The sequence below is a fragment of the Anguilla rostrata genome, chromosome 7 (assembly GCF_018555375.3).
Source record: "Anguilla rostrata isolate EN2019 chromosome 7, ASM1855537v3, whole genome shotgun sequence".
NCBI lineage: Eukaryota > Metazoa > Chordata > Actinopteri > Anguilliformes > Anguillidae > Anguilla > Anguilla rostrata.
This window is the reverse complement of record NC_057939.1, coordinates 7,355,437-7,374,230: the sequence shown is the minus strand read 5'-3', so window position 1 is coordinate 7,374,230 and position 18,794 is coordinate 7,355,437. Positions and strand designations below refer to the sequence as shown.

Here is an 18,794-nt window from a genome sequence, read left to right as displayed (position 1 = left end):
CGTCTCGCTTCCCTCCTCGTGCCTGCCATTTTCAGCGCGAAGCGGTCGGGCTGGGGGGGGGGGGGGCGGGGCTGGGGAATGTAAAACCAAACCCTTCGAAGTGAGAGCTTTGTCGAGTCGGAGGAACCTGTGACGAGGCGCCGTGTGCGAGCGCTAACACGTAGCAAACCCGAAAATGAGTCCTCGCCCCCCCCCTCCGTCCCCCCGCCACCAGGCATCCAGGTGACTACAGCGCAGCACTGCTGCCGAATAGTTAGCACTGGAAAGCAGGCGTTGTTTGAAAAACCTTTCATCTCAAGTAAGACAAACAAAGCAGCAAATTTTTCTGCTAAATATTGACTTTCTGGCCTGTTTTGTGTAACCTTTGTCTCCCCAGAGCCTGTTGTGTTTGAGGCTCGCTGTAGAGAGCCTGTTTGCAGGGCCGTCACTGTTTTGCTATGCGGGACATTCATTCGCAAGGTTACCATAAGGGGGGGGGGCAGGGGGTCAAACTGAAACGGCCACTGTTGATAAGGTACAATAAGAAAGCGTTTCTGAACGCATTCTGAAGACAAACACTCCATCCAAGGACTGATTCTATTTTTTTCCTGTCCGTGTTACTGCCTCTCAACACGTTTAACACCGTGTCTTAATTCCGCAGTCTAAAAAAAAGTAAAAAATAAAAACCCAGCCTAAATGGGGGCCTAAACCGCAGTCTCGCTACAGAGGAGAAACCCTGATAAATGCTTACCGTCCTCTCTGTGTACGCTGTGACAGTAAGCACTTGATTTATCATCCTGCTGGATTAAAGGTGGTGCAGAGATCGCCCTTACGAGACCATTATCGGATCACGGCGAGCCAGAGCCCGTCGGTGACTGGACCCTCCCGAGTCTTTTACAGACTGCCTCTGCCTTTTAGACGGTTTGCCCGAGCGCAGGTGTTTGCTCAGCGCGACAGTGATGCGTTTCCTTTCCGCACAGGTTCCGTTTGCGCATAACCGAATTATGGAAAACTCCCCCCACGTCTTCCTCGGAGGTGATACAGTGTGTGTACAGAGGGATAAAGCTTTCGAAACGGTCGCGTCTTTTGCATATCCGGATGGTTTGTTTAAAACGCGCAAACAGTTCAGACAACAAAATAAACAAGTGCGCTATTGATTTCCCAGAGTGCAACAGCCTGCTTATCTCCATTGCCTCTCGGTAAGAGCTGACAGTTTCCTCATTTAAAGTGAATTGGATTAGCGTTACATCCAATGTGTCGGAGGGCACGAGCTGTGCAGTCACACACAGACAAACTCACACACACACACACACACACACACACACACACACACACACACACACACACACACACAGCACAGTCACACACACACCCTCACACACACACACACACACACACACACACACCCTCACACACACACACACACACACACAGCACAGTCACACACACACACACACAGCACCTGCAGTCACACACACACACACACACCCTCACACACACACACAGCACAGTCACGCGCACACACAGCACACTGCAGTCACACACAGACCTCACACACACACACACACACACACACAGCACAGTCACGCGCCACACAGCGCACACACACACACACACAGAACACACAGTCTCACACACACACACACACACACACACACACACAGCACATCACGCGCACACACAGCACACACACACACACACAGCACAGTCACGCGCGCACACAGCGCACACACACACACACACACACAGAACACACCAGTCTCACACACACACACACACACACACACACACACACAGCACAGTCACGCGCACACACAGCACACACACACACACACACACACAGCACAGTCACGAGCGCACACAGCACAGTGCATTCATACGTATTCAGGCACACACACACACACAAACACAGAACACACCAGTCACACACACACACACACACAGCACACTGCAGTCACACACAGACAACCTCGCACACACACACACACACACACCCCCACCCACCCTCACACACACACACACACACAGCACAGTCACGCGCGCACACAGCACAGTGCATTCATACGTATTCAGGCACGCACACACACACCACACACAGCACACTGCAGTCACACATAGACACCCTCACACACACACACACACACGCACAGAGCACAGTGCAGTCACACATAGACACCCTCACACACACACACAGACACCCTCACACACCCACACAGAGCTCAGTGCAGTCACACATTCATGCACATACACACACACACACACTCTCGCTGCTGCAGTCAGATTTGTCCTTTCTCACGCACTCCACAAATGGGCTCACAAAAAAATACTGAAGATGACTGTAGGAAAATTAGGGACGTAGATGGGAGAAAGCAATTAAGTGAATAGGACTTAAAAAGCATTTTGACTCCGAGATATTGAGCCCATTTAGCTGTAGAATTTAGAATTATTACATTTTTAAAAGATTACAAGAGGGGCTACGAGAACAGCGTGCATCCGATTGGCTAACAGCCATCCTGATTTTCGTTCTGTGAAGTCGGGGCTTCTCACCTTAGATGACTCATGACACGTGGCGTGTTTGAATCCCACCCCTTTGTGGGGGGGGGGGTTTCCCATAGGTGAAAGATTTCCTATTGTCAGTTTGTCTTCAGCTTTTTGAGATACTGTAAACGAGCCATGCATAACGAAGAACAGTAAATACCCATGTTGCATTTCACTATGCAATCCAATGTATAGCAGATTTACTTGTTCAGGAAATGGTCCCCTTTGGTGTGTGAAGACACTGGTCCATAAATGAAGAGTTTTTTCAAATTTGAAGGCAGTTCAGTAAAAAGTGCCTGCCACAGGCAGTTAAAAATGTAATCATTAACCATGGATTATATTTGTCATGAAATTTAATTCGGTATGTAGGACCTTTAAGATATGTCTAGACAAATTGAAAAAGAAAAGTTGCTGCTCTAGATCAAATAGCACAATAATCGTATTTCAGTTAACCTGCATGAATCATTTTGCTGATAGTTTGTATTGTCGCCCCATTGCATTTCTTGCCCAATTTACTGTGTGGTTTTTTTCCAAAACAGAAGGTGGAAAAGAGCTGAAATTTCATTAGTCATATTTACCCTCAAATTCTATGCTGCAAATTTCACCTGATACTGCGATATTCAGACGACATAGTTTTTCTGGAATTTTCGGTAAATTTCTCTTACGGTCCTTGCGACGGTCCCAGGGTTGAGGGCGATTTTCTGTGTACTGGTTTGACGTCCGTGCTGTGTGTAGTAGGCGTGCGGTTTTTGGGATGGTTTGGGAAAAGGGGGAAACGGGGCTGATGTTTTGGGGAGGGGGAGAGGAAGGGGGGGGGGGGGACTCTCTGAGATGGTGCCCGAGTGCCTGCGGCAAAGCACAAAGAGAGGAAGAGACGGAAAGCGAGGGAGGGGAGATGAAGAGAGAAACACAAGGCCCTGAGAGGACGATGTGGAAAAAGAGAAGGAGAAGCGTGAGAGAAGAGAGGGATGGGACGAGGGCGCTGAAAAAAGACAAAAGCGGGCATGGAAGAGGGATGGGGACAGAGGAAAAGCAGGGTGGGAGGTGTAGAGGAGAAAGGGAGAGGGGGAGAGAGAGGGGACACAGAGAAAATGAAATGGGGAGGAGGAAGAGAACAAAGGGGAACTGAGACTTGGAATAGTAGGGCTGATGTGGTGTCAGGGATTGATCACAACCAGCAGATAAAATGGCCTCCCCCCTCCCCTCCCCTCCTCCCTCCCCCCCCTTGTTCATTATTATTTCTCTTCTTATCTCGCAGCGGTGGAAGACAGAAAACTGTTCATAGGAATGGTCTCCAAGAAGTGCAACGAGAACGACATCAGAGTGATGTTCTCTGCGTTCGGGCAGATCGAGGAGTGCCGAATTCTGAGAGGACCAGACGGGCTGAGCAGAGGTGAGCGTGCGCCCCTGTCCGTCTGCCACCCCCACCCACACCCCTCACCCCCCACCCGCGCCCCCCTCACTCTGGATTCCATGGCAACGCAGAGCAGAGAATCGGAGCACCAGTCCCACTTCTCTCCCCGGATGACACTCGTCACACGCGCACACACACGCACAATACTCACTCACGTGTGCACACACACACACACACACATATACACACACACGCACACACACGCACAATACTCACTCACGTGTGCACACACACACACATATACACATGCGCGCACACACACACACACACACATGCACAATACTCACTCACGTGTGCACACACAAATATGTAAATACACACACTAGGCTCACACATGCAAAACCTACTTGTCACATTCTCTCTTGCACTCACAGACAAACACACACCGACACCGGTTCACAGATTATTTTTCTGGTTCCTTCCAACCGAGCCTTTAGAAGAGCCATAATATCCATGTCGGAAACGTCCTTGTTATAAATATCACAGGCCTATTTGCAGGCATATTTAACCTGGTTCTTCATGTGAATAGGAGAAGTAGAACCGTTCTGGTCCATTCAGGTCCAAGAGTAACCATTCCTGGTCCATTCAGGTCCAAGAAACGCTTCCTGGTCCTTCAGGTCAAGAAACTCTGCTTCCTTGAGCAGTTGACTCCTGTGAAGAAGCTGCTGCTCTCTCTTACAGCCTCGCTCACTGTCATGTGAATCAGTCCGTCCTCTGTCTCTCGCGATGAAGATGGATGCGCCTCGGGTCACTGAGGCTGGATCAGTTACTCGTGTCTTCGTGAGTCGGTTAGGATTAGGGTCAGGAGATGTCCTACCAGCGAATCTGGGAAAACGAATCGCAGACCCCTCTGGAAAGATCTGACTCGATTACTTCCCTCTTGACCGCCGGGCGGAACGATACTGACCTAAAAGATGTGACTGTTCCATAGGACCGCTGGGTGGAAAACTCCTCTGGATGTGTCTTGTGTTTTAGTCTTATTCTGCACTTTTTGTTGTCTCTCTCTCTCTCTCTCTCTCTCTTTAGTGCTTTCAGTTTCTAATTTGGAACAGCGGCTAGTCTCCCTCCCTCCCTCGCTCAAAAACTCTTTGTTGAAAAATGAATAAATAATAGGCGGGTTGAGTTCAGGCCATTAGCTATGTCTTGTGCTTAACCGCCCACTGTTGTGCCGAAATTTAAAAAAAAATGTTTTCCAAGAGAAGCTCTTAAGAAGAAGGAGGCTTTTGTGCTTTTGGGCTTTCATGAGGCCTGGGCAGGTTGTCTTTCTTCCTCCCCATCTTTAGTTTGGGCCACCTGAGGTGTTGCGACGCCATGGCAGCCCCACGCTGCAAGTCTCCCCTCCGTCCAGCAGGTGGCAGTGCTGAGGATGTCCTCCTGGAGACGAATGGGTGGATTTAGTCTTCATAACAACCCAGTTGCTGTTTATAAGCACTGACAAACAAGACAGGAACTGCCCAATGGTCAATGGCCTCCTCATACTTCTAACATTTCAGTAAAAAACAAAATGTGCAGATATCTAAATGTCCTGTCTGTCCTCTCTTCCAACACAAGGTAGAGTTGGTGTCTCTTCTGTCATTTGGTTGATTCTGTTTATTTTGTCGTGTTGTATATGTTGTCTTTTTTGTTGAGTCTTCTCTCTTAACGTATCTATCTGAGCAGACTTACCACCGCTCTGTAGGCGCACGCTACCAGCGCGTCAGTCCTCTGACTTCCCAGCAGCCTCTCTGTTCCTCGGGCAGCCGCTCTCTCCCGCTGCGTCCTCCATCTTTCCAGATTCCTCTCGCTTCCTCCTCCATCACGCTCTTCAAGTCCCGAATTAATATTTCAGCCGTACACAAGATCCAATAAGCCATCCGCGTTCCGAGATTTTACAGAGAGAGAGAGACAGAGAGAGCGAGAGAGAGTTATTTACAGAAATCTGACTGGGTGGAAATGCAATCGTCTAAAATAGCAACAAAACAAAAAAAAACTGAAGAAGAAGAAAGTATAAGGAGCGGCTGCAGGAGGATGCAGCGCTGCTCTCAGGTGCTGATAAATGGGTCTTCAACTAGGCCTCCCGCTCATCCGCGCGCCCCCGAGCCGCGGCTAGCGCTCTGCCTGGCGCTAAGCAGCGGCATCGCTCAGCCCAGCCCAGCCCCAGCGCTGCGCCCAGCCGGCTATTAATAAAATATGGAGCGCACCGCGCGCGGAAGCCGGAGCCCAGGGAGCTACCCTACTTTCTTTAAAGGACTGCTCTCCCCGGCACATGACGACAGAATGCGGACTGCCGTATTTTTAGCCGTATCTCCGTCGTCTAGCCACCAAATTACCAAAGTAGTTGGACTTTTTAAAAAATTTATTTATACATTTTTTTTTTTTTTTTTTTGATGAGAGTAAATTACTGTGCCCTCTGTGGACGTGTTTTATTAATCTACTCCACGCACTGTAATGCAGTGACTGTTCTGTATCAGGTCCCTGTAGGAAAGGGACAAAGAGAGAGAGAGAATGAGAGAGAGAGAGAGAGGCTGGCATCGTAAGAAATTCAGAGAGAATACATGTTTTTCTTCCTTCGGGCGAAACGCAAAGCAGCCTCCCGCCTCTCTGAACTCACGCTCTTACTGCGCTGTGCGGGGAGAGCGAGTGAGGACCTGGAATCTGAACACTGCGCTCCCAAAGTCTGACAAATGGGTCACCTCACGGAGAGATGAGTTTTCATTACTTTTCTAAAGAGAAGTCACATCTGGGTCATTTTAACAATGCCGAACTACCGAAAGTGGAATTCAGTGTTTACCAACTTTTTTTTTTTTTTGAAATGACACGGCAAATCTACATGACACTTTTTTTTCAATTTTCTAGTCAAAAATGATTATTTATGATGTTTTGCTTGATAATGAATTTATTTCGCTTTTCTTTCGCTTGCTTGCTGTGGCCGTGTTAAACGGGACAGAACGAGGCCGGTATTCTTGCCGTTTCGCTGTGGAAATGGTGCGCAGTAACCGACCTCGTCTGTGAACTCCTGGAGGAGGCTGTGCATAATGACATAATGAGCGCCCAGCCAATCCCCAGCAAGCAGCCCACAGGCTGGAGAACTTTTAGCATTCCTCCTGTAAGAGAGGGAAGGTGAACAACTGTGAAACCTTGAAACTCGCAGGTCAATGATAGCACTTGTGTTAATGACAGGGAGCTTCTCTCTCCCTCTTTCTCTCTCTTTCTCTCTCTGTGCTCTATTACACAATCCCTCTGACAATCCTGTTGGTCTCTTACACTTTCATTCTCTTTTTTTCTCTCCCCCCCTCTCCCACCTCTCTCTCTTGGCCTTTTTCTCTCCCCTTGTCTTTCTCTCTCTCTTTCTCTCTCTCTCTCTGTCACTGTCTGTCCGTACGTCTGCTCTGTGAATCAGATGTCACTGCAGTCATGACTTGATAATCTGGTAAATTCCATCTCCTTCACGTGGGGCTGATCAGACTGATCTCTTAATAAAGTGTCTCTGTGTTCACTGCTGCCCTTACTCAGCCTGGGGGGTTGAAACGCTTTGCAGGTTCCTTCCATATTTATTTTTTTCTAATCATCCCTTGAACCGCTAAACGGGTTATAGCGGGGATGAAAGAAACTGGGGGGGGGGGACTCCACCCTTCTCTCACAACGCCGGCGTAGTCAAAAAAAAAAAAAAAGAGCCGGATCTGATCCTGTATTAACAACAAAAACAGATCCGCGTAATTGTGACTCTGTCCACCGGAGGGGAGAAAAGTCATTTTCCATCAGGGGGGGAGGCTGAGATTACACAGAAACGACCCCCCCCCCCCTCTTAGAGACGCCTTTTTACCGCCAAACGGCGCCGCGCTCCCAAATTGGCGCAGTTTGTCCGCGGCCTGCGAACCGAGCTGCCGTTTCCGTTTTAGCCGCACGCAGACCGCGGTGCCCCCCCCCCCGGAACCCGCGAACCACCCGCCGGGACCGTTTGTCATCATTACGGAGAGCCGAGGCTCAGCGGTGACGAACGCGGGGTCCGGGGTGGAGGGGGGGCGGGGGCGTCTCCGTACGGGACGCGGACGGCTGAGCGGGTGAATATAAATGCTAATCCGAGTCGCCCGCTCTCCCGGCGCACCGGCGGACCGGCGGCCCCTCCATCAGCCGTAACCGAGCCCCGCGAAGTCCCGCGTGTGAGAGAGAGGGGGAGCGTTTTAACCCCCCCACCCCCCTCAACCCCCCAACCCCCCATTCAATATCCAGACCCACCCTCACACCCCATGGTGTGTCCAAAAAAAAAAAAAAACGTCTCACGTCTGAAGCTTCTAGATTAACAAGTCCTGGGCTGTGAATGAAAAAAAGAAAAAGCAGATGTTTCCTGTGGTTGATGTCGTTCTGAATCTCCGTGTGCTCGCTGCCGAGTTTAAAAAAAAAAAAAAAATGTCGTCCTGTGGAGCGTTGACTGTAGAATCTCTGTTTTTTGGGTTTATAACGAGTTGTCCAACCCTTTTGTCTTGTTTTGTTTTCTCTGGTCTCTCCTCCTCCCGCTCCTCCTCTCCCGTTGTCCCCCCTGCAGGCTGTGCGTTTGTCACGTTTTCTACCAGGGCTATGGCACAGAATGCAATCAAAGCCATGCACCAGTCACAGACCATGGAGGTACTGTATCATTCTGCCCTCTTTTTTCCTCTCTCTCTCTCTCTCTTTCTCTCTTTCTCTCTCTCTCTCTGACTCTTCTCCTGCGCGCTCTCTCTCTTTTCCCCCTCTCGTTCTCTCTTTCTCCCTCTCCCTCTCTTTCTCTCTCTCTCTCTCTCTCCTGCTTCCTCCTCTGCTGATGTTTCTGTGTGGTGGAGTCACTTGGGAAATGTCACAGCTACATTCTTTTGCTGAAATTGAAAGTGGGGGTGAGGGGGTAGGGGGGGTAAAACACACACGCGACTAAAAAAAAAAATGCTCCGAATACTTACACAACAGTCACAAAAAGTCCAAAAAAAAAACAAAACCGTGAGATGAGAGTTGAAGGGACTCCGTTCCTCTTGAAAGGGGCAGGACGTTGTTTTTAAGAGCCGGCGTCAGATAAGACGGGTCTTGGCTGCAGCGGCTGTCCCGCGGATGAAGCGGGACCCCTGCCAGAGGCGCTGGAAGGTGACTTTAAAGCCAGACAACCTCCAGCCAGTGCCAGCAGGCCTCTGGAAACGTTTCCTGTGTTCCTCGATAGAGCAATAAAGTCTTTGCTGGAGTCCCCCCCGCTCGACGCAAGTCAAAATGTCACCTTTGATGACTCCTCGAATGGGTTTCGGCCTTCCGCGGCGCGTCCTTTCGAACGATATGCTGTCCCGTCCCGTCCCGTCCCGTCCCGTTGTCCCGCACACTCAGCCACCGTGTCCTCAGCCCTCACCCGAGCAGGCCCTCGTTCGCAAAATCAGGGGCCCCCCCCCCCTTCTCTTTTTCAGGTCGCTCGTTACTGACTGCCACACAGCTGTGTCCCGCGTGCGCGTGTGTGTGTGTGCGTGCATGCGTGCGTGTGTGTGTGTGTGTGTGTGCGAGCGTGTGTGTGTGTGTGTGTGTGCGTGCGTGTGTGTGTGTGCGTGCGAGCGTATGTGTGCGTGTGTGTGTGAGAGCGTGTGTGTGTGTGTGTGTGCGTGCGTGTGTGTGTGTGCGTGCGAGCGTATGTGTGCGTGTGTGTGTGCGAGCGTGTGTGTGTGTGTGTGTGCGCGTGCGAGCGTATGTGTGCGTGTGTGTGTCGAGCGTGTGTGTGTGTGTGTGTGTGCGTGCGTGTGTGTGTGTGTGTGTGCGTGTGTGGGCGTGCGTGTGTGTGCGAGCGGGAGGCCGTAAGAACGGCGCCATCGTGTCCCACGCCCTCGCTAAAGCCGAATCTCGCTCATCACACCCCCACCCCCCCACCCCAGCAGTTCGGCTGAACGCACTCGTCGTGTTTGCGCTGTTGCTGTCGTCAGAAGTTATAAAGCAGAAAATTGCACGGGATGGCTTCATTTGTCCTTTTCAGTCTGGAATAAACTGCTTTGGCGGGAGGGCAAGGAGGTGGCCTGTACTTTTTATGTAACCCATTAGCAATTTAAAAATAAATAAAAAGCTATGTGTCTGGGGATGGATGTTTGTGAGTGACATGTGGTTATTGGCAAGGTTTTTTTTTTTCTCTTTCCATTAGAGCCATTTTAGATGTCCTGTTTAGTCCTGATTTTTTGGACGAGGGCCAGTGTTGAAAAGAGAAGAAAATGAGGAGATATTGAAAATGGAAATGACAGCAGCCGTGGGGTCAGATTGGGGGGGGGGGTGCGGGGAGTGAATGGTGCACATGGGGCCCCCTGTTTGTTTGATCGAGCCGCTGTGTTTACCCTGGCCGACTCCCAGAAGCCCAAACTGGGTCAACTTCATTTCTGCTCCCCTCCGCTTTGTTTACGGACCCCCGCCAAAGTCTGATTCGCCGCCGTGTTCGTTAACGGTCGCATCCCGTTTGCCGACCCTCGCCGTCCCCCGTCGTCATGGCGATTCGGGCCACACGCGGCGTGCAGCGGAGCGGCTGTGGAACTCGACACAAAGGCGTCGCCGTCCTGAAGCGGACTAGCCCTCCGCTCCCCGCGAACAAGCCAGCAATCGGCCCATTTTGTTGACCTCGTTTCTGTTTTTACCTTCGATACACGTGAGGCCGTTTTACTGTAGCAGGGTGGGGGTGGTGTGGGGGGGGGGGTAGCAGTAGCGTGCGTTTCAGCAGGACGTCTACGCGACGAAGGCCTTTGGACGTTTCCTCGCGAGATTGCAAATGGCGGCCGTGTTCGCGGATGGGAGGAACGCGGGCTGAAAATAGCGGTTAGGTATGAGAGGCGAGACACCGCGGGAAGGTTAGGGGACGGCCAGTGCCGTACTGGGAAACGCCTGCGACCGGGGGCGCCTTAACCGACGTCCTCTTCAAACCCCTAACCCGCTGACCTCGCAGAAAGAGCTGTAATTGATGCTGGCGTTCCTTTAGGACGGCTAAATTTCAGCCGTAGGACCTTGGGTTCAGCCCAATGACAGGAGCCAATGACCTGCAGTGACCAGAGGTCCTTCATCTGTTATTCTCCCGGCACTGGGCACGCTAGCGATCGGTGTTTTTGGTTAACCCACACCGGCTGTGCATCGGCTCCTGGCAAACTGGCCATGGTAATGGAACAGCCTAATTTCCGGTGCGTTCCTCTGTCCTGCTGGTCAGGGTGTTTTTGCACGAGGGCAGGGTGAAGTCCCGCTCACGCTCGTTAGCGAAGGCGTCAGTTGGGATGGCGTACGTGCTCTCCGAAGCGTTCTGCTCAGGAGGAGCGGAGCGTATGCGGTCAGGATTGGTCTTCCGCTCGCGGCAGAAGGGACCGCGTCTCTCAGAGAATTAGCGGTCTTTTTTTAAAGCCGTTTGACTCGCCCGGAGCCCGTGGAGATTTAGCGGGGCGACGCGCTTGACCGTGCCGCAGTAAAACCCGACCGTACGCATTACGCGGCTCTCCAGACCGTGTAGAGCTTCGACGGACTCATTTGCAAAGTCAGCCCGCCGGAAATGTTCGGCGTGAAAGCGGACTCGTTTGAGCTCGGCTGATGGCGAACCGTTCCACCGACCTGCGGACGTGGCGGCCATCCCCCCCACTCCGGCCGCCTCGTCCTCTCCAGACGAGGCTCTCGAGCGGTTTTTTCCGAGAGGACGACGTCCTCAAAGAGCCGGACGCGACGCGCTCGCGCCGCGCTCCGTTTCGTTAGCGGCTAACCGTCCGCGGCTCCGGTAAAACGACGTCTCGACCCCCCTCCCGCCTGCAGGCCCCCCCCCCGGAGACGGCGCGCTGTCAGCGAGCGGAACGCGATTGAAAAACCTGAAATGTGAAACCAATATTTTTCTTGTCCTTGTGCGGCGGCAGGTAATGATAGACTGAACAGAACAGGAATTGATTAGCGAGTGAACTGGAGTGTGCTTTTTAATTCCTCCGCTGCGAAATGGAGAGGCGGTGGAAATAAATAAATGTAATTAATGTAGCGGGGGGGGGGGTGGTTGAACCCGCGTGTGGAAACGGAGCGGGGCGGGGTCGGGAGCGTTTCGGGAGGTACGGGGGGGGCGCACTCCGGGCTGGGGAGGAGGAGGAGGAGGAGGAGGAAGGGGCGGCGGCGTTCTCCGCAGTCGTAGGCCGCAGACCCGTTTCAATCTCAGGGGTGTCGGCAGATGTAATGAGATATTTAACGGAGTGAAGGCCGGCCCCGCGGCGCTCAGAGGGCCGAGGCGGGACCCCTTGATTGGCACCTCCAGCAGATTGTTTTTTTTTTTTTTTCCCGCCCCCCCCCTTGTCACTCAGTGGAAGAAGAACAGAAAAAAAAGAAAATTACTCTTACAAATGGAATAAACATCTCCGAGACGCCCGGACCCAGAAAGCCCCTTGACGACAGTCGGATCAGATTCCCCTCAGTGAATTGGGAATTCTGGGAATACTGGGCAAGCTGGCGTGCAACGGGGGGTGGGGGGGGGGGCAGTTTTCCATCAGATATCGATCTCTCAAAGGTTCTCTCTCCCCTCAGATCCCACAGATGAAGCGATGTGTGACTTTTTGATCTCAAAATGCCCTGAATCCACTCGGGCAATCTGACAAAAATACACGGCCTAGTAAATTGAACTGTGGCCTACCGTATGGTGCCGATGACTTTGTTTCATCTGCTGCTGTGGGTGGTGTAAGTGCATATAAGGGTGGGTTTTGAAGTGCGCACGTACGCTGCACAGTTCGATATCAGTCTTTCCGATCCCGTATTCATTTCAGCGCCTTCCCTGTTGCACACACGTCTCACAGATGCGCGTGCCCGTCTACGCCGCGACTCAACACAGCCGGGCAAACGTAATATATGTGTGCCATCTGCACGTCTCTGAGTAGCTGACAGTTTGATTAATTCCGGGAGGAGGCCTGTTAAGTGCAAGAGGATATTTTGTGGAAATGGAACCTTCGGTGTAACCCTAGATTTGCCCTGGCTTGTGATCCCACCGAAAGAACTCGTTGCACCTTTTGTGTGTGTGTGTGTGTCTGCGTGTGTGTGTGTGCCCATGCATGTTCTTTTTTTCGCGCGTGTGTGTGTGTGTGTGTGTGTGTGTGTGCCCATGCGTGTTCTTTTTTTCGCGTGTGTGTGTGTGTCTAAGTGTGCGGTTGTGTGTGTCTAAGTGTGCGGTTGTGTGTGCGTTCATGCCTGTCTGTGCGTGCGTAATGGAGGTGGCAGCAAATGCACCGTGGGTAAATGACATTAAGGCAGGTGCAGCTGTGTTTGACAGTCGGCCCCACGAGCTGACGCAGTCGGGGCAGGAGCTGCGTGTTGTGATTCAGGGCGTTCCCTGCATGCAGTGCGGCGGTGTGGACCGCAGTATATCTGCGCTTAGCACAAACGTGCATCCTGAGCTGTGCATTAGCGAGCCGAACACCAACCCTTTCTGTGCTGGGCAGGGGTGTGCAGTGTTACCCCGAAAAATGGGGCCTGGTGTGGGTGCAGGTTTTTGTTTTAGCCGATCATTTCGACACCTGTTTCTAATTATCGCGCTCTTGATTGAAGACCATGATTAGCTAATTAAGCTGGATCAGGTGTCAGTGCTGGGCTAGAACAAAAGCCCACACCCACACCGGCCCTTTTAGGGTTAGATTGGACACCCCCTGGTGTTTTCGTGTCCTTGTGTTCTCGCCCCTTTCCTGCCTGTTTTCGTCGAGGTTGTAGAGCACCGCCAGTCCTGAGAAGAGCTGAACATACACACACACACACACACACACACACACACACACATGCTGAACACGTACTGAACACACGATGGACGCGCGCGCTGATAGTCGGGGTTCTCGAAGACGCGGGTCCGACGCCGTGGCGCCCGCGGCCTCGTGGAACCGCGAAGGCGCGGCGAGGAGGAAGTTGCAGGACGGTTGCCGTAGCCGCGCGCGCGCTAGCTAGCCGTTAGATCTCAGCGCCAGACCATTCCCACTCTCCGTTTCATTGAGGTGATGAAATAGTTTTATAAATCAGGAAATCACTGAAATAAATCCACAGTGCCTCTTTTTTTTTCTTCTTCTTTTTTTGCTATTGAATTCAAAGCCGGAATTTCAATTTTGGGGTTGTTGAGAGTGTATTAAATGGAGAATCAGTCCTTCCTTTCCCCAGATACTGTGTGCGCGTGTGTGTGTGTGTGCGCACGAGTGAGCGTGAGTGTGTGTGTACCTGTGAGCGTGTGTGCACAGCTGTGCAAGTGTGTGTGCGTGTGCATGTGTTTGTACGTGTGAGCGTGTGTGTCCGTCCGTGCGTGCATGTGCCTGTGCACGAGTGCATGTGTGTGCGTGTGCGCGGAACCTGATGACGCTCTCCCTCCCCCCCCCCCCCCCCCCCCCGCAGGGCTGCTCCTCGCCCATCGTGGTGAAGTTCGCCGACACGCAGAAGGACAAGGAGCAGCGGCGCCTGCAGCAGCAGCTGGCCCAGCAGATGCAGCAGCTCAACAGCGCCACCACCTGGGGCAACCTGACCGGCCTGGGCGGCCTCACCCCGCAGTATCTGGCAGTAAGAAGCCCCGCCTCCGTCGCCCCGTCGCCTACCGCCAACCAAGCCGTCGCAGCAGCCGCAGTCAGTCACCGCCCGCTGAGCCCCGCCCCCGCCTCCGCACCCCCCGATACCCCCCACCCACCCCCCCGCCCCCCTCCCTCACTATCCCCCCTAATCTCCACTCTTCTGCCCCCCATCTCCCCCCCCCCCTCTCCACTCCCTCCACCCCCAGCCTCTCTGACACCTGTTTATACACACAGCAGCACAGACACGCGTAACTTTTCCTTTAATTATGGGTGCCACTGTCCACAGGACTGCCCTTTCCTTTCGGGTGTAACCTTTACCGGCGTGTAAACGCGCTGGTATTACAGGCCGTAGCGATGTTTCCCCGCTTTCAGGGGCCTGGCGATAAAGGAACGGCTCCTGCTCTGCCACAGTGACACTGCTGGCCTTGAGAACACTGTGTTTTTTTCCAGACGCTTGTTTATAGAAAGCCTGTAGAACTGACTCTGCGTGGCGCCATTTTGAACTGTACTGGAGATATGGAACAGGATATATTGTCCTTTTATAGAAAATATGTGAACTTTACAGAGGGGGGCAACTGTTCAGCAGCAGGAGCAGGAGATCCTTTAGAAGGAAATCACACCTTGACATTTTGCCTTTTTTCACAGCAACTACAGACATCTTATCTGTTTTTAAAAGGACCGGGTACTTGATATGTTAGGAACTGTCAGTACCACAGTTTGTTATTCAGATAGTTTATATGTTTTCTAATCCTACTGCAAGAACAAGGAAGCGTATAAATCGCTGCACTGTCATGATATCATGCATTAGTCAATGCCTTGTCTCCTCTTTACCCAAAGTGTGTCAGTTACAGTGTGTTACTCCGCGTAAACTTTCAGTTATTACATACGCAGTTAAGCTGGTGTCCCCTTCCTGATTCTCTCTCTCCCTCTCCCTCTCTCCCTCCCTCCTTCTTGCTCTCTCTCTCTCTCTCCCCCTCTCTCTCTCGTTCTCAGCTTCTTCAGCAGGCTACTTCCTCCAGTAATCTGGGAGCCTTCAGTGGAATTCAGCAGATGGCAGGTAAGTCTAGCATGACGCTAAAACCGCTCACCTGCCTGTACGACACCCAAAGCCCCCCCCCCCAGTAAGACACCACAAAGCCCCCCCCCCCCCCGTACAGCATCACAAGCCCCCCTGTACGACACCACCAAGCCCCCTATTCTGCACAGTACACAGCCAAGCAACAGGGCCGCGGTCTCTCTCTTACCTTCTCAAAGAACCGTGCCACAGGCCCCGCCCACACGTCACCACGCACCCCGGTCCTACCTCACCCCTCCGACTGGAACACGGATCACGAACGTGTTGCCAGAGGGCGCATAATTCAGCCTGGATACAGTTTGGGAGGGGTTAGGCTTATCTAAGACGGTCGTTTCTGATGGCGCTTCTGAACGCGCGTTCTGTGCGCGGGGAAACCTCGGCTGGAAGTCGTTTGTTGTCTGAATGTGTTGTCGCACACTTTGCCGGGGGATGGCAGTGATTACCCGAGCGGCGGAGGAAATTTACGAGGTCAGATGTCCCCTCTTGATAAAGATTACGCCGCTCTCCAGTGAAGCGCTTGCGTCTCCGCCTGTTAAGACAATGAAAAGTTGCAACGCGCGCGCCGTAAATTAATTTCAGTGCCGCCGTTACACAAAGGCTGTAAAAAAAGGGTTTTCTCAACCAGGATAATAACGGACGATGTCTCGTAATGGCGTACTTTGAGGTTAATAAAAAAAAGAACGTCAAGTTAAAATGTTTTGTTATAAATGCCTGTCTGACTGGAGCCCGGTTCCATTGTGCGACTCACTGCCAACGATTTGAATTAGTGCATCTTTATCAAGTTCTTACTTTCTCTCCTTTCTGCTGTACCATTTGTATTCCATTGCAGTAAATTTTCCATCCTTCCCGTAAAATATACACACTGTACAAACTCTAAGCAAATGAATATACACATTATATCTATCTTTGGGGCCCATGCTGATTTTTAGGGAGCCAGGTTTGGTTCCCTACCCCAGCCTTACAGTACCCGTCCTGGCATTGCCATGCACCCTGTACAGCAGGGCTGCCCAACTCTGTTCCTGGAGAGCTACTGTCATGTGTGTCTTCATTTCAACCCTGATTTGGCACACATGATTCTACTAATTAGCAGCTCAAAGAGGTCTGTAGCTGTGTGCTGTGACGGTATTGGTGTGAACCTGCAGGACGGTAGATCTCCAGGAACAGGGTTTTTGCTGCTGTACAATATTATAACCCCCCCCCACCCATACGATACTGTGCAGGCCACTTTTAAGAAGAGTGTCCTTCCTGGAAAATTGTAGCAATGTACTCATAGGTGCTGAGTTACCTTCCAATGAAAAAGAAGGAACAAATTTGTGTAAAGGAAATGTCTTCGTAAATTACAGCCAGTGTGAGGTTGTTTTTTTACCTTTTATCAGACAGTAGCTTTAGTAGTGAAATATATCGTGCGTCAGTTTATGAATGAGAACCCCTCGCAGGTGAGACACAGTTTAATGCTGCTTCTCACCTTCAGCTTGGCTCGATCCGTTGGCCGAACGATGGCGCAGTCCTCTCAGCCGAAACGTAAAACGCGTTTTTATTTTGGCCACGTTTCGCTTTTTATAAACGAAAGTTGCCGGATTGCCAATTTATTCCAAACGTTCGGCCAACAATAGCGCTGCTCGTTGTCAAGTGAACTTTGAAACATAAATGAGTAGCTTTCGCTAATGTTATTTTTGTGATTTGGCACCGGTCTCATAACGGCGTTATATCTTGATAAACCTGCCAGTGTTTTTTTTTAATTTTTTATCCCTATCTTTGAAAACTTTTGAGTGTGTGGACTAGCGAATGTTCTGAACACTTCATAGCTGTACTTTGGTCCAACTTTCCTAAGATTCAGGCAGCCAGCGACTCTGTCACCGGAAATAACCTTTATTTTGTGCCTGTTACAGTGATCAAGAACAGACATTTATTTAATTTTATCTCTCTTTTTTTTGGCATTTTATGTGAAATCAGAAGATACTACGTGTGCAAGTGGATACGTAGTTTTCCAATGAAAACGCTTCTATTAGTTTGTTTATTAGCTGAAACAAAAGTCAAAGATGAAATATAAAGAGAATGTACTATCTATTCATGTCCTGTAATTATTTTTGTTTTAACTGAGTGTTTTGCTATTGCACGCATAGTATATAAACAACATTTGCATATTAATTATTCCATCCTGTTTTATTAGTACATCTGGCATATTCCTAGGTCCAGTAGTTCCCAAGTGAGTTGCACTGTACTACAAACCCACCCTCTCTGTCCCATAGTGTACTAAAAACCCCACCCTCTCTACTCAATACCTCTCTTTGCTGCTAAATAATCTCACCTTTGCATCAGAAAACCGCACAAGCTCTGTTTGTAAAACCTAATCTTTCCTCCGCGTGCAGTACAAAAAGCCCTGCACACTTTCTCTCGCACAGTGTCAAACCCCCACCCCCTTTTTTATTTTTAATTTTTAGTTTTTCTGTACCGCTGCTGGTCCCTACACCGTACATGAGCCCGTGCGCCTCGTCAGGAAACAGCAACAATCATCCCCCCCCTCCCCCCTCAGTTAAGCCCCCAAGCTGTCAATCAATCAGCCTCACAGACTAAAGACCACGAGCCGCAGAAACCAAGGTGCGCTAAGATGGCCGAACACAGGGACATGTGGAACACTAACGCCGCAGCTGAGTTCAGTCCAGACCCCATCTGTCCCAGATTGCTTTGCAGAGAGAAGGGGATCAGCCGCGTGCGGGGAGCCATAATGCGGTGTATTAAAATACAGGGCCCACAGGAGGAGAGAGAATTGCGGCCGGTTTGAGCTGCAGACAAGTCGAACTTCGCGCGGGATACGCACAGACGACATGCACAAATACGCACTCTCTTATACAGGCATGGCGCTGAACGTTGCATGTAGCCTGATGACAAAATGGAGGCATTGTTGTCGGATAGATACGGGTATAGACTGTGGAAAGAATTACGCGCACACGAGCGTCGAGTTCTTTGTCTCAGCTGAAGATTGTTCTTTGAGCTTTCTTGAAATTCACGCTGTCTTTGAATTACAGACACTTGAATTATACGTTGCATGAAAGTGGCAGAATCTATTTTTGTCCCCGCGTTCGCCTGCTTGTGAAGAGACAGACGGCTGCCGTGTCGAGCTTCTCAAATGAGACTTTATAAGTGGCTGGTCACTGGTTCTGATGTCACAGCTGAACGGAGCACCTTTGCTCTGGTTCTCTATGGTTTTACGCAGATAGGGTTCTGGGGAGAACAAAGAGGATCACTTCCTGTCCAACCGAGGGCATTCAGCTGCATGGATAAAAACTGATACCACTCT

The 18,794-nt window shown here is 51.1% G+C and overlaps 1 protein-coding gene across 17 annotated transcripts in view; it reads left to right on the top strand.

Annotated features, from left to right (window-relative positions):
- The window catches only part of celf2 (cugbp, Elav-like family member 2), a 177,507-nt gene that overhangs the window by 129,306 nt on the left and 29,407 nt on the right, over positions 1-18,794 (top strand). For 9 of the 17 annotated variants that reach the window (XM_064342579.1, XM_064342577.1, XM_064342576.1 and 6 more), the window contains 4 exons: positions 3,776-3,910; positions 8,454-8,533; positions 14,252-14,476; positions 15,415-15,478. In XM_064342579.1, the coding sequence (XP_064198649.1) occupies positions 3,776-3,910; positions 8,454-8,533; positions 14,252-14,476; positions 15,415-15,478 (504 nt within the window). The remainder of the gene's footprint in view (positions 1-3,775; positions 3,911-8,453; positions 8,534-14,251; positions 14,477-15,414; positions 15,479-18,794) is intronic. The other 8 variants (XM_064342592.1, XM_064342582.1, XM_064342593.1 and 5 more) reach the window with 1 other exon arrangement.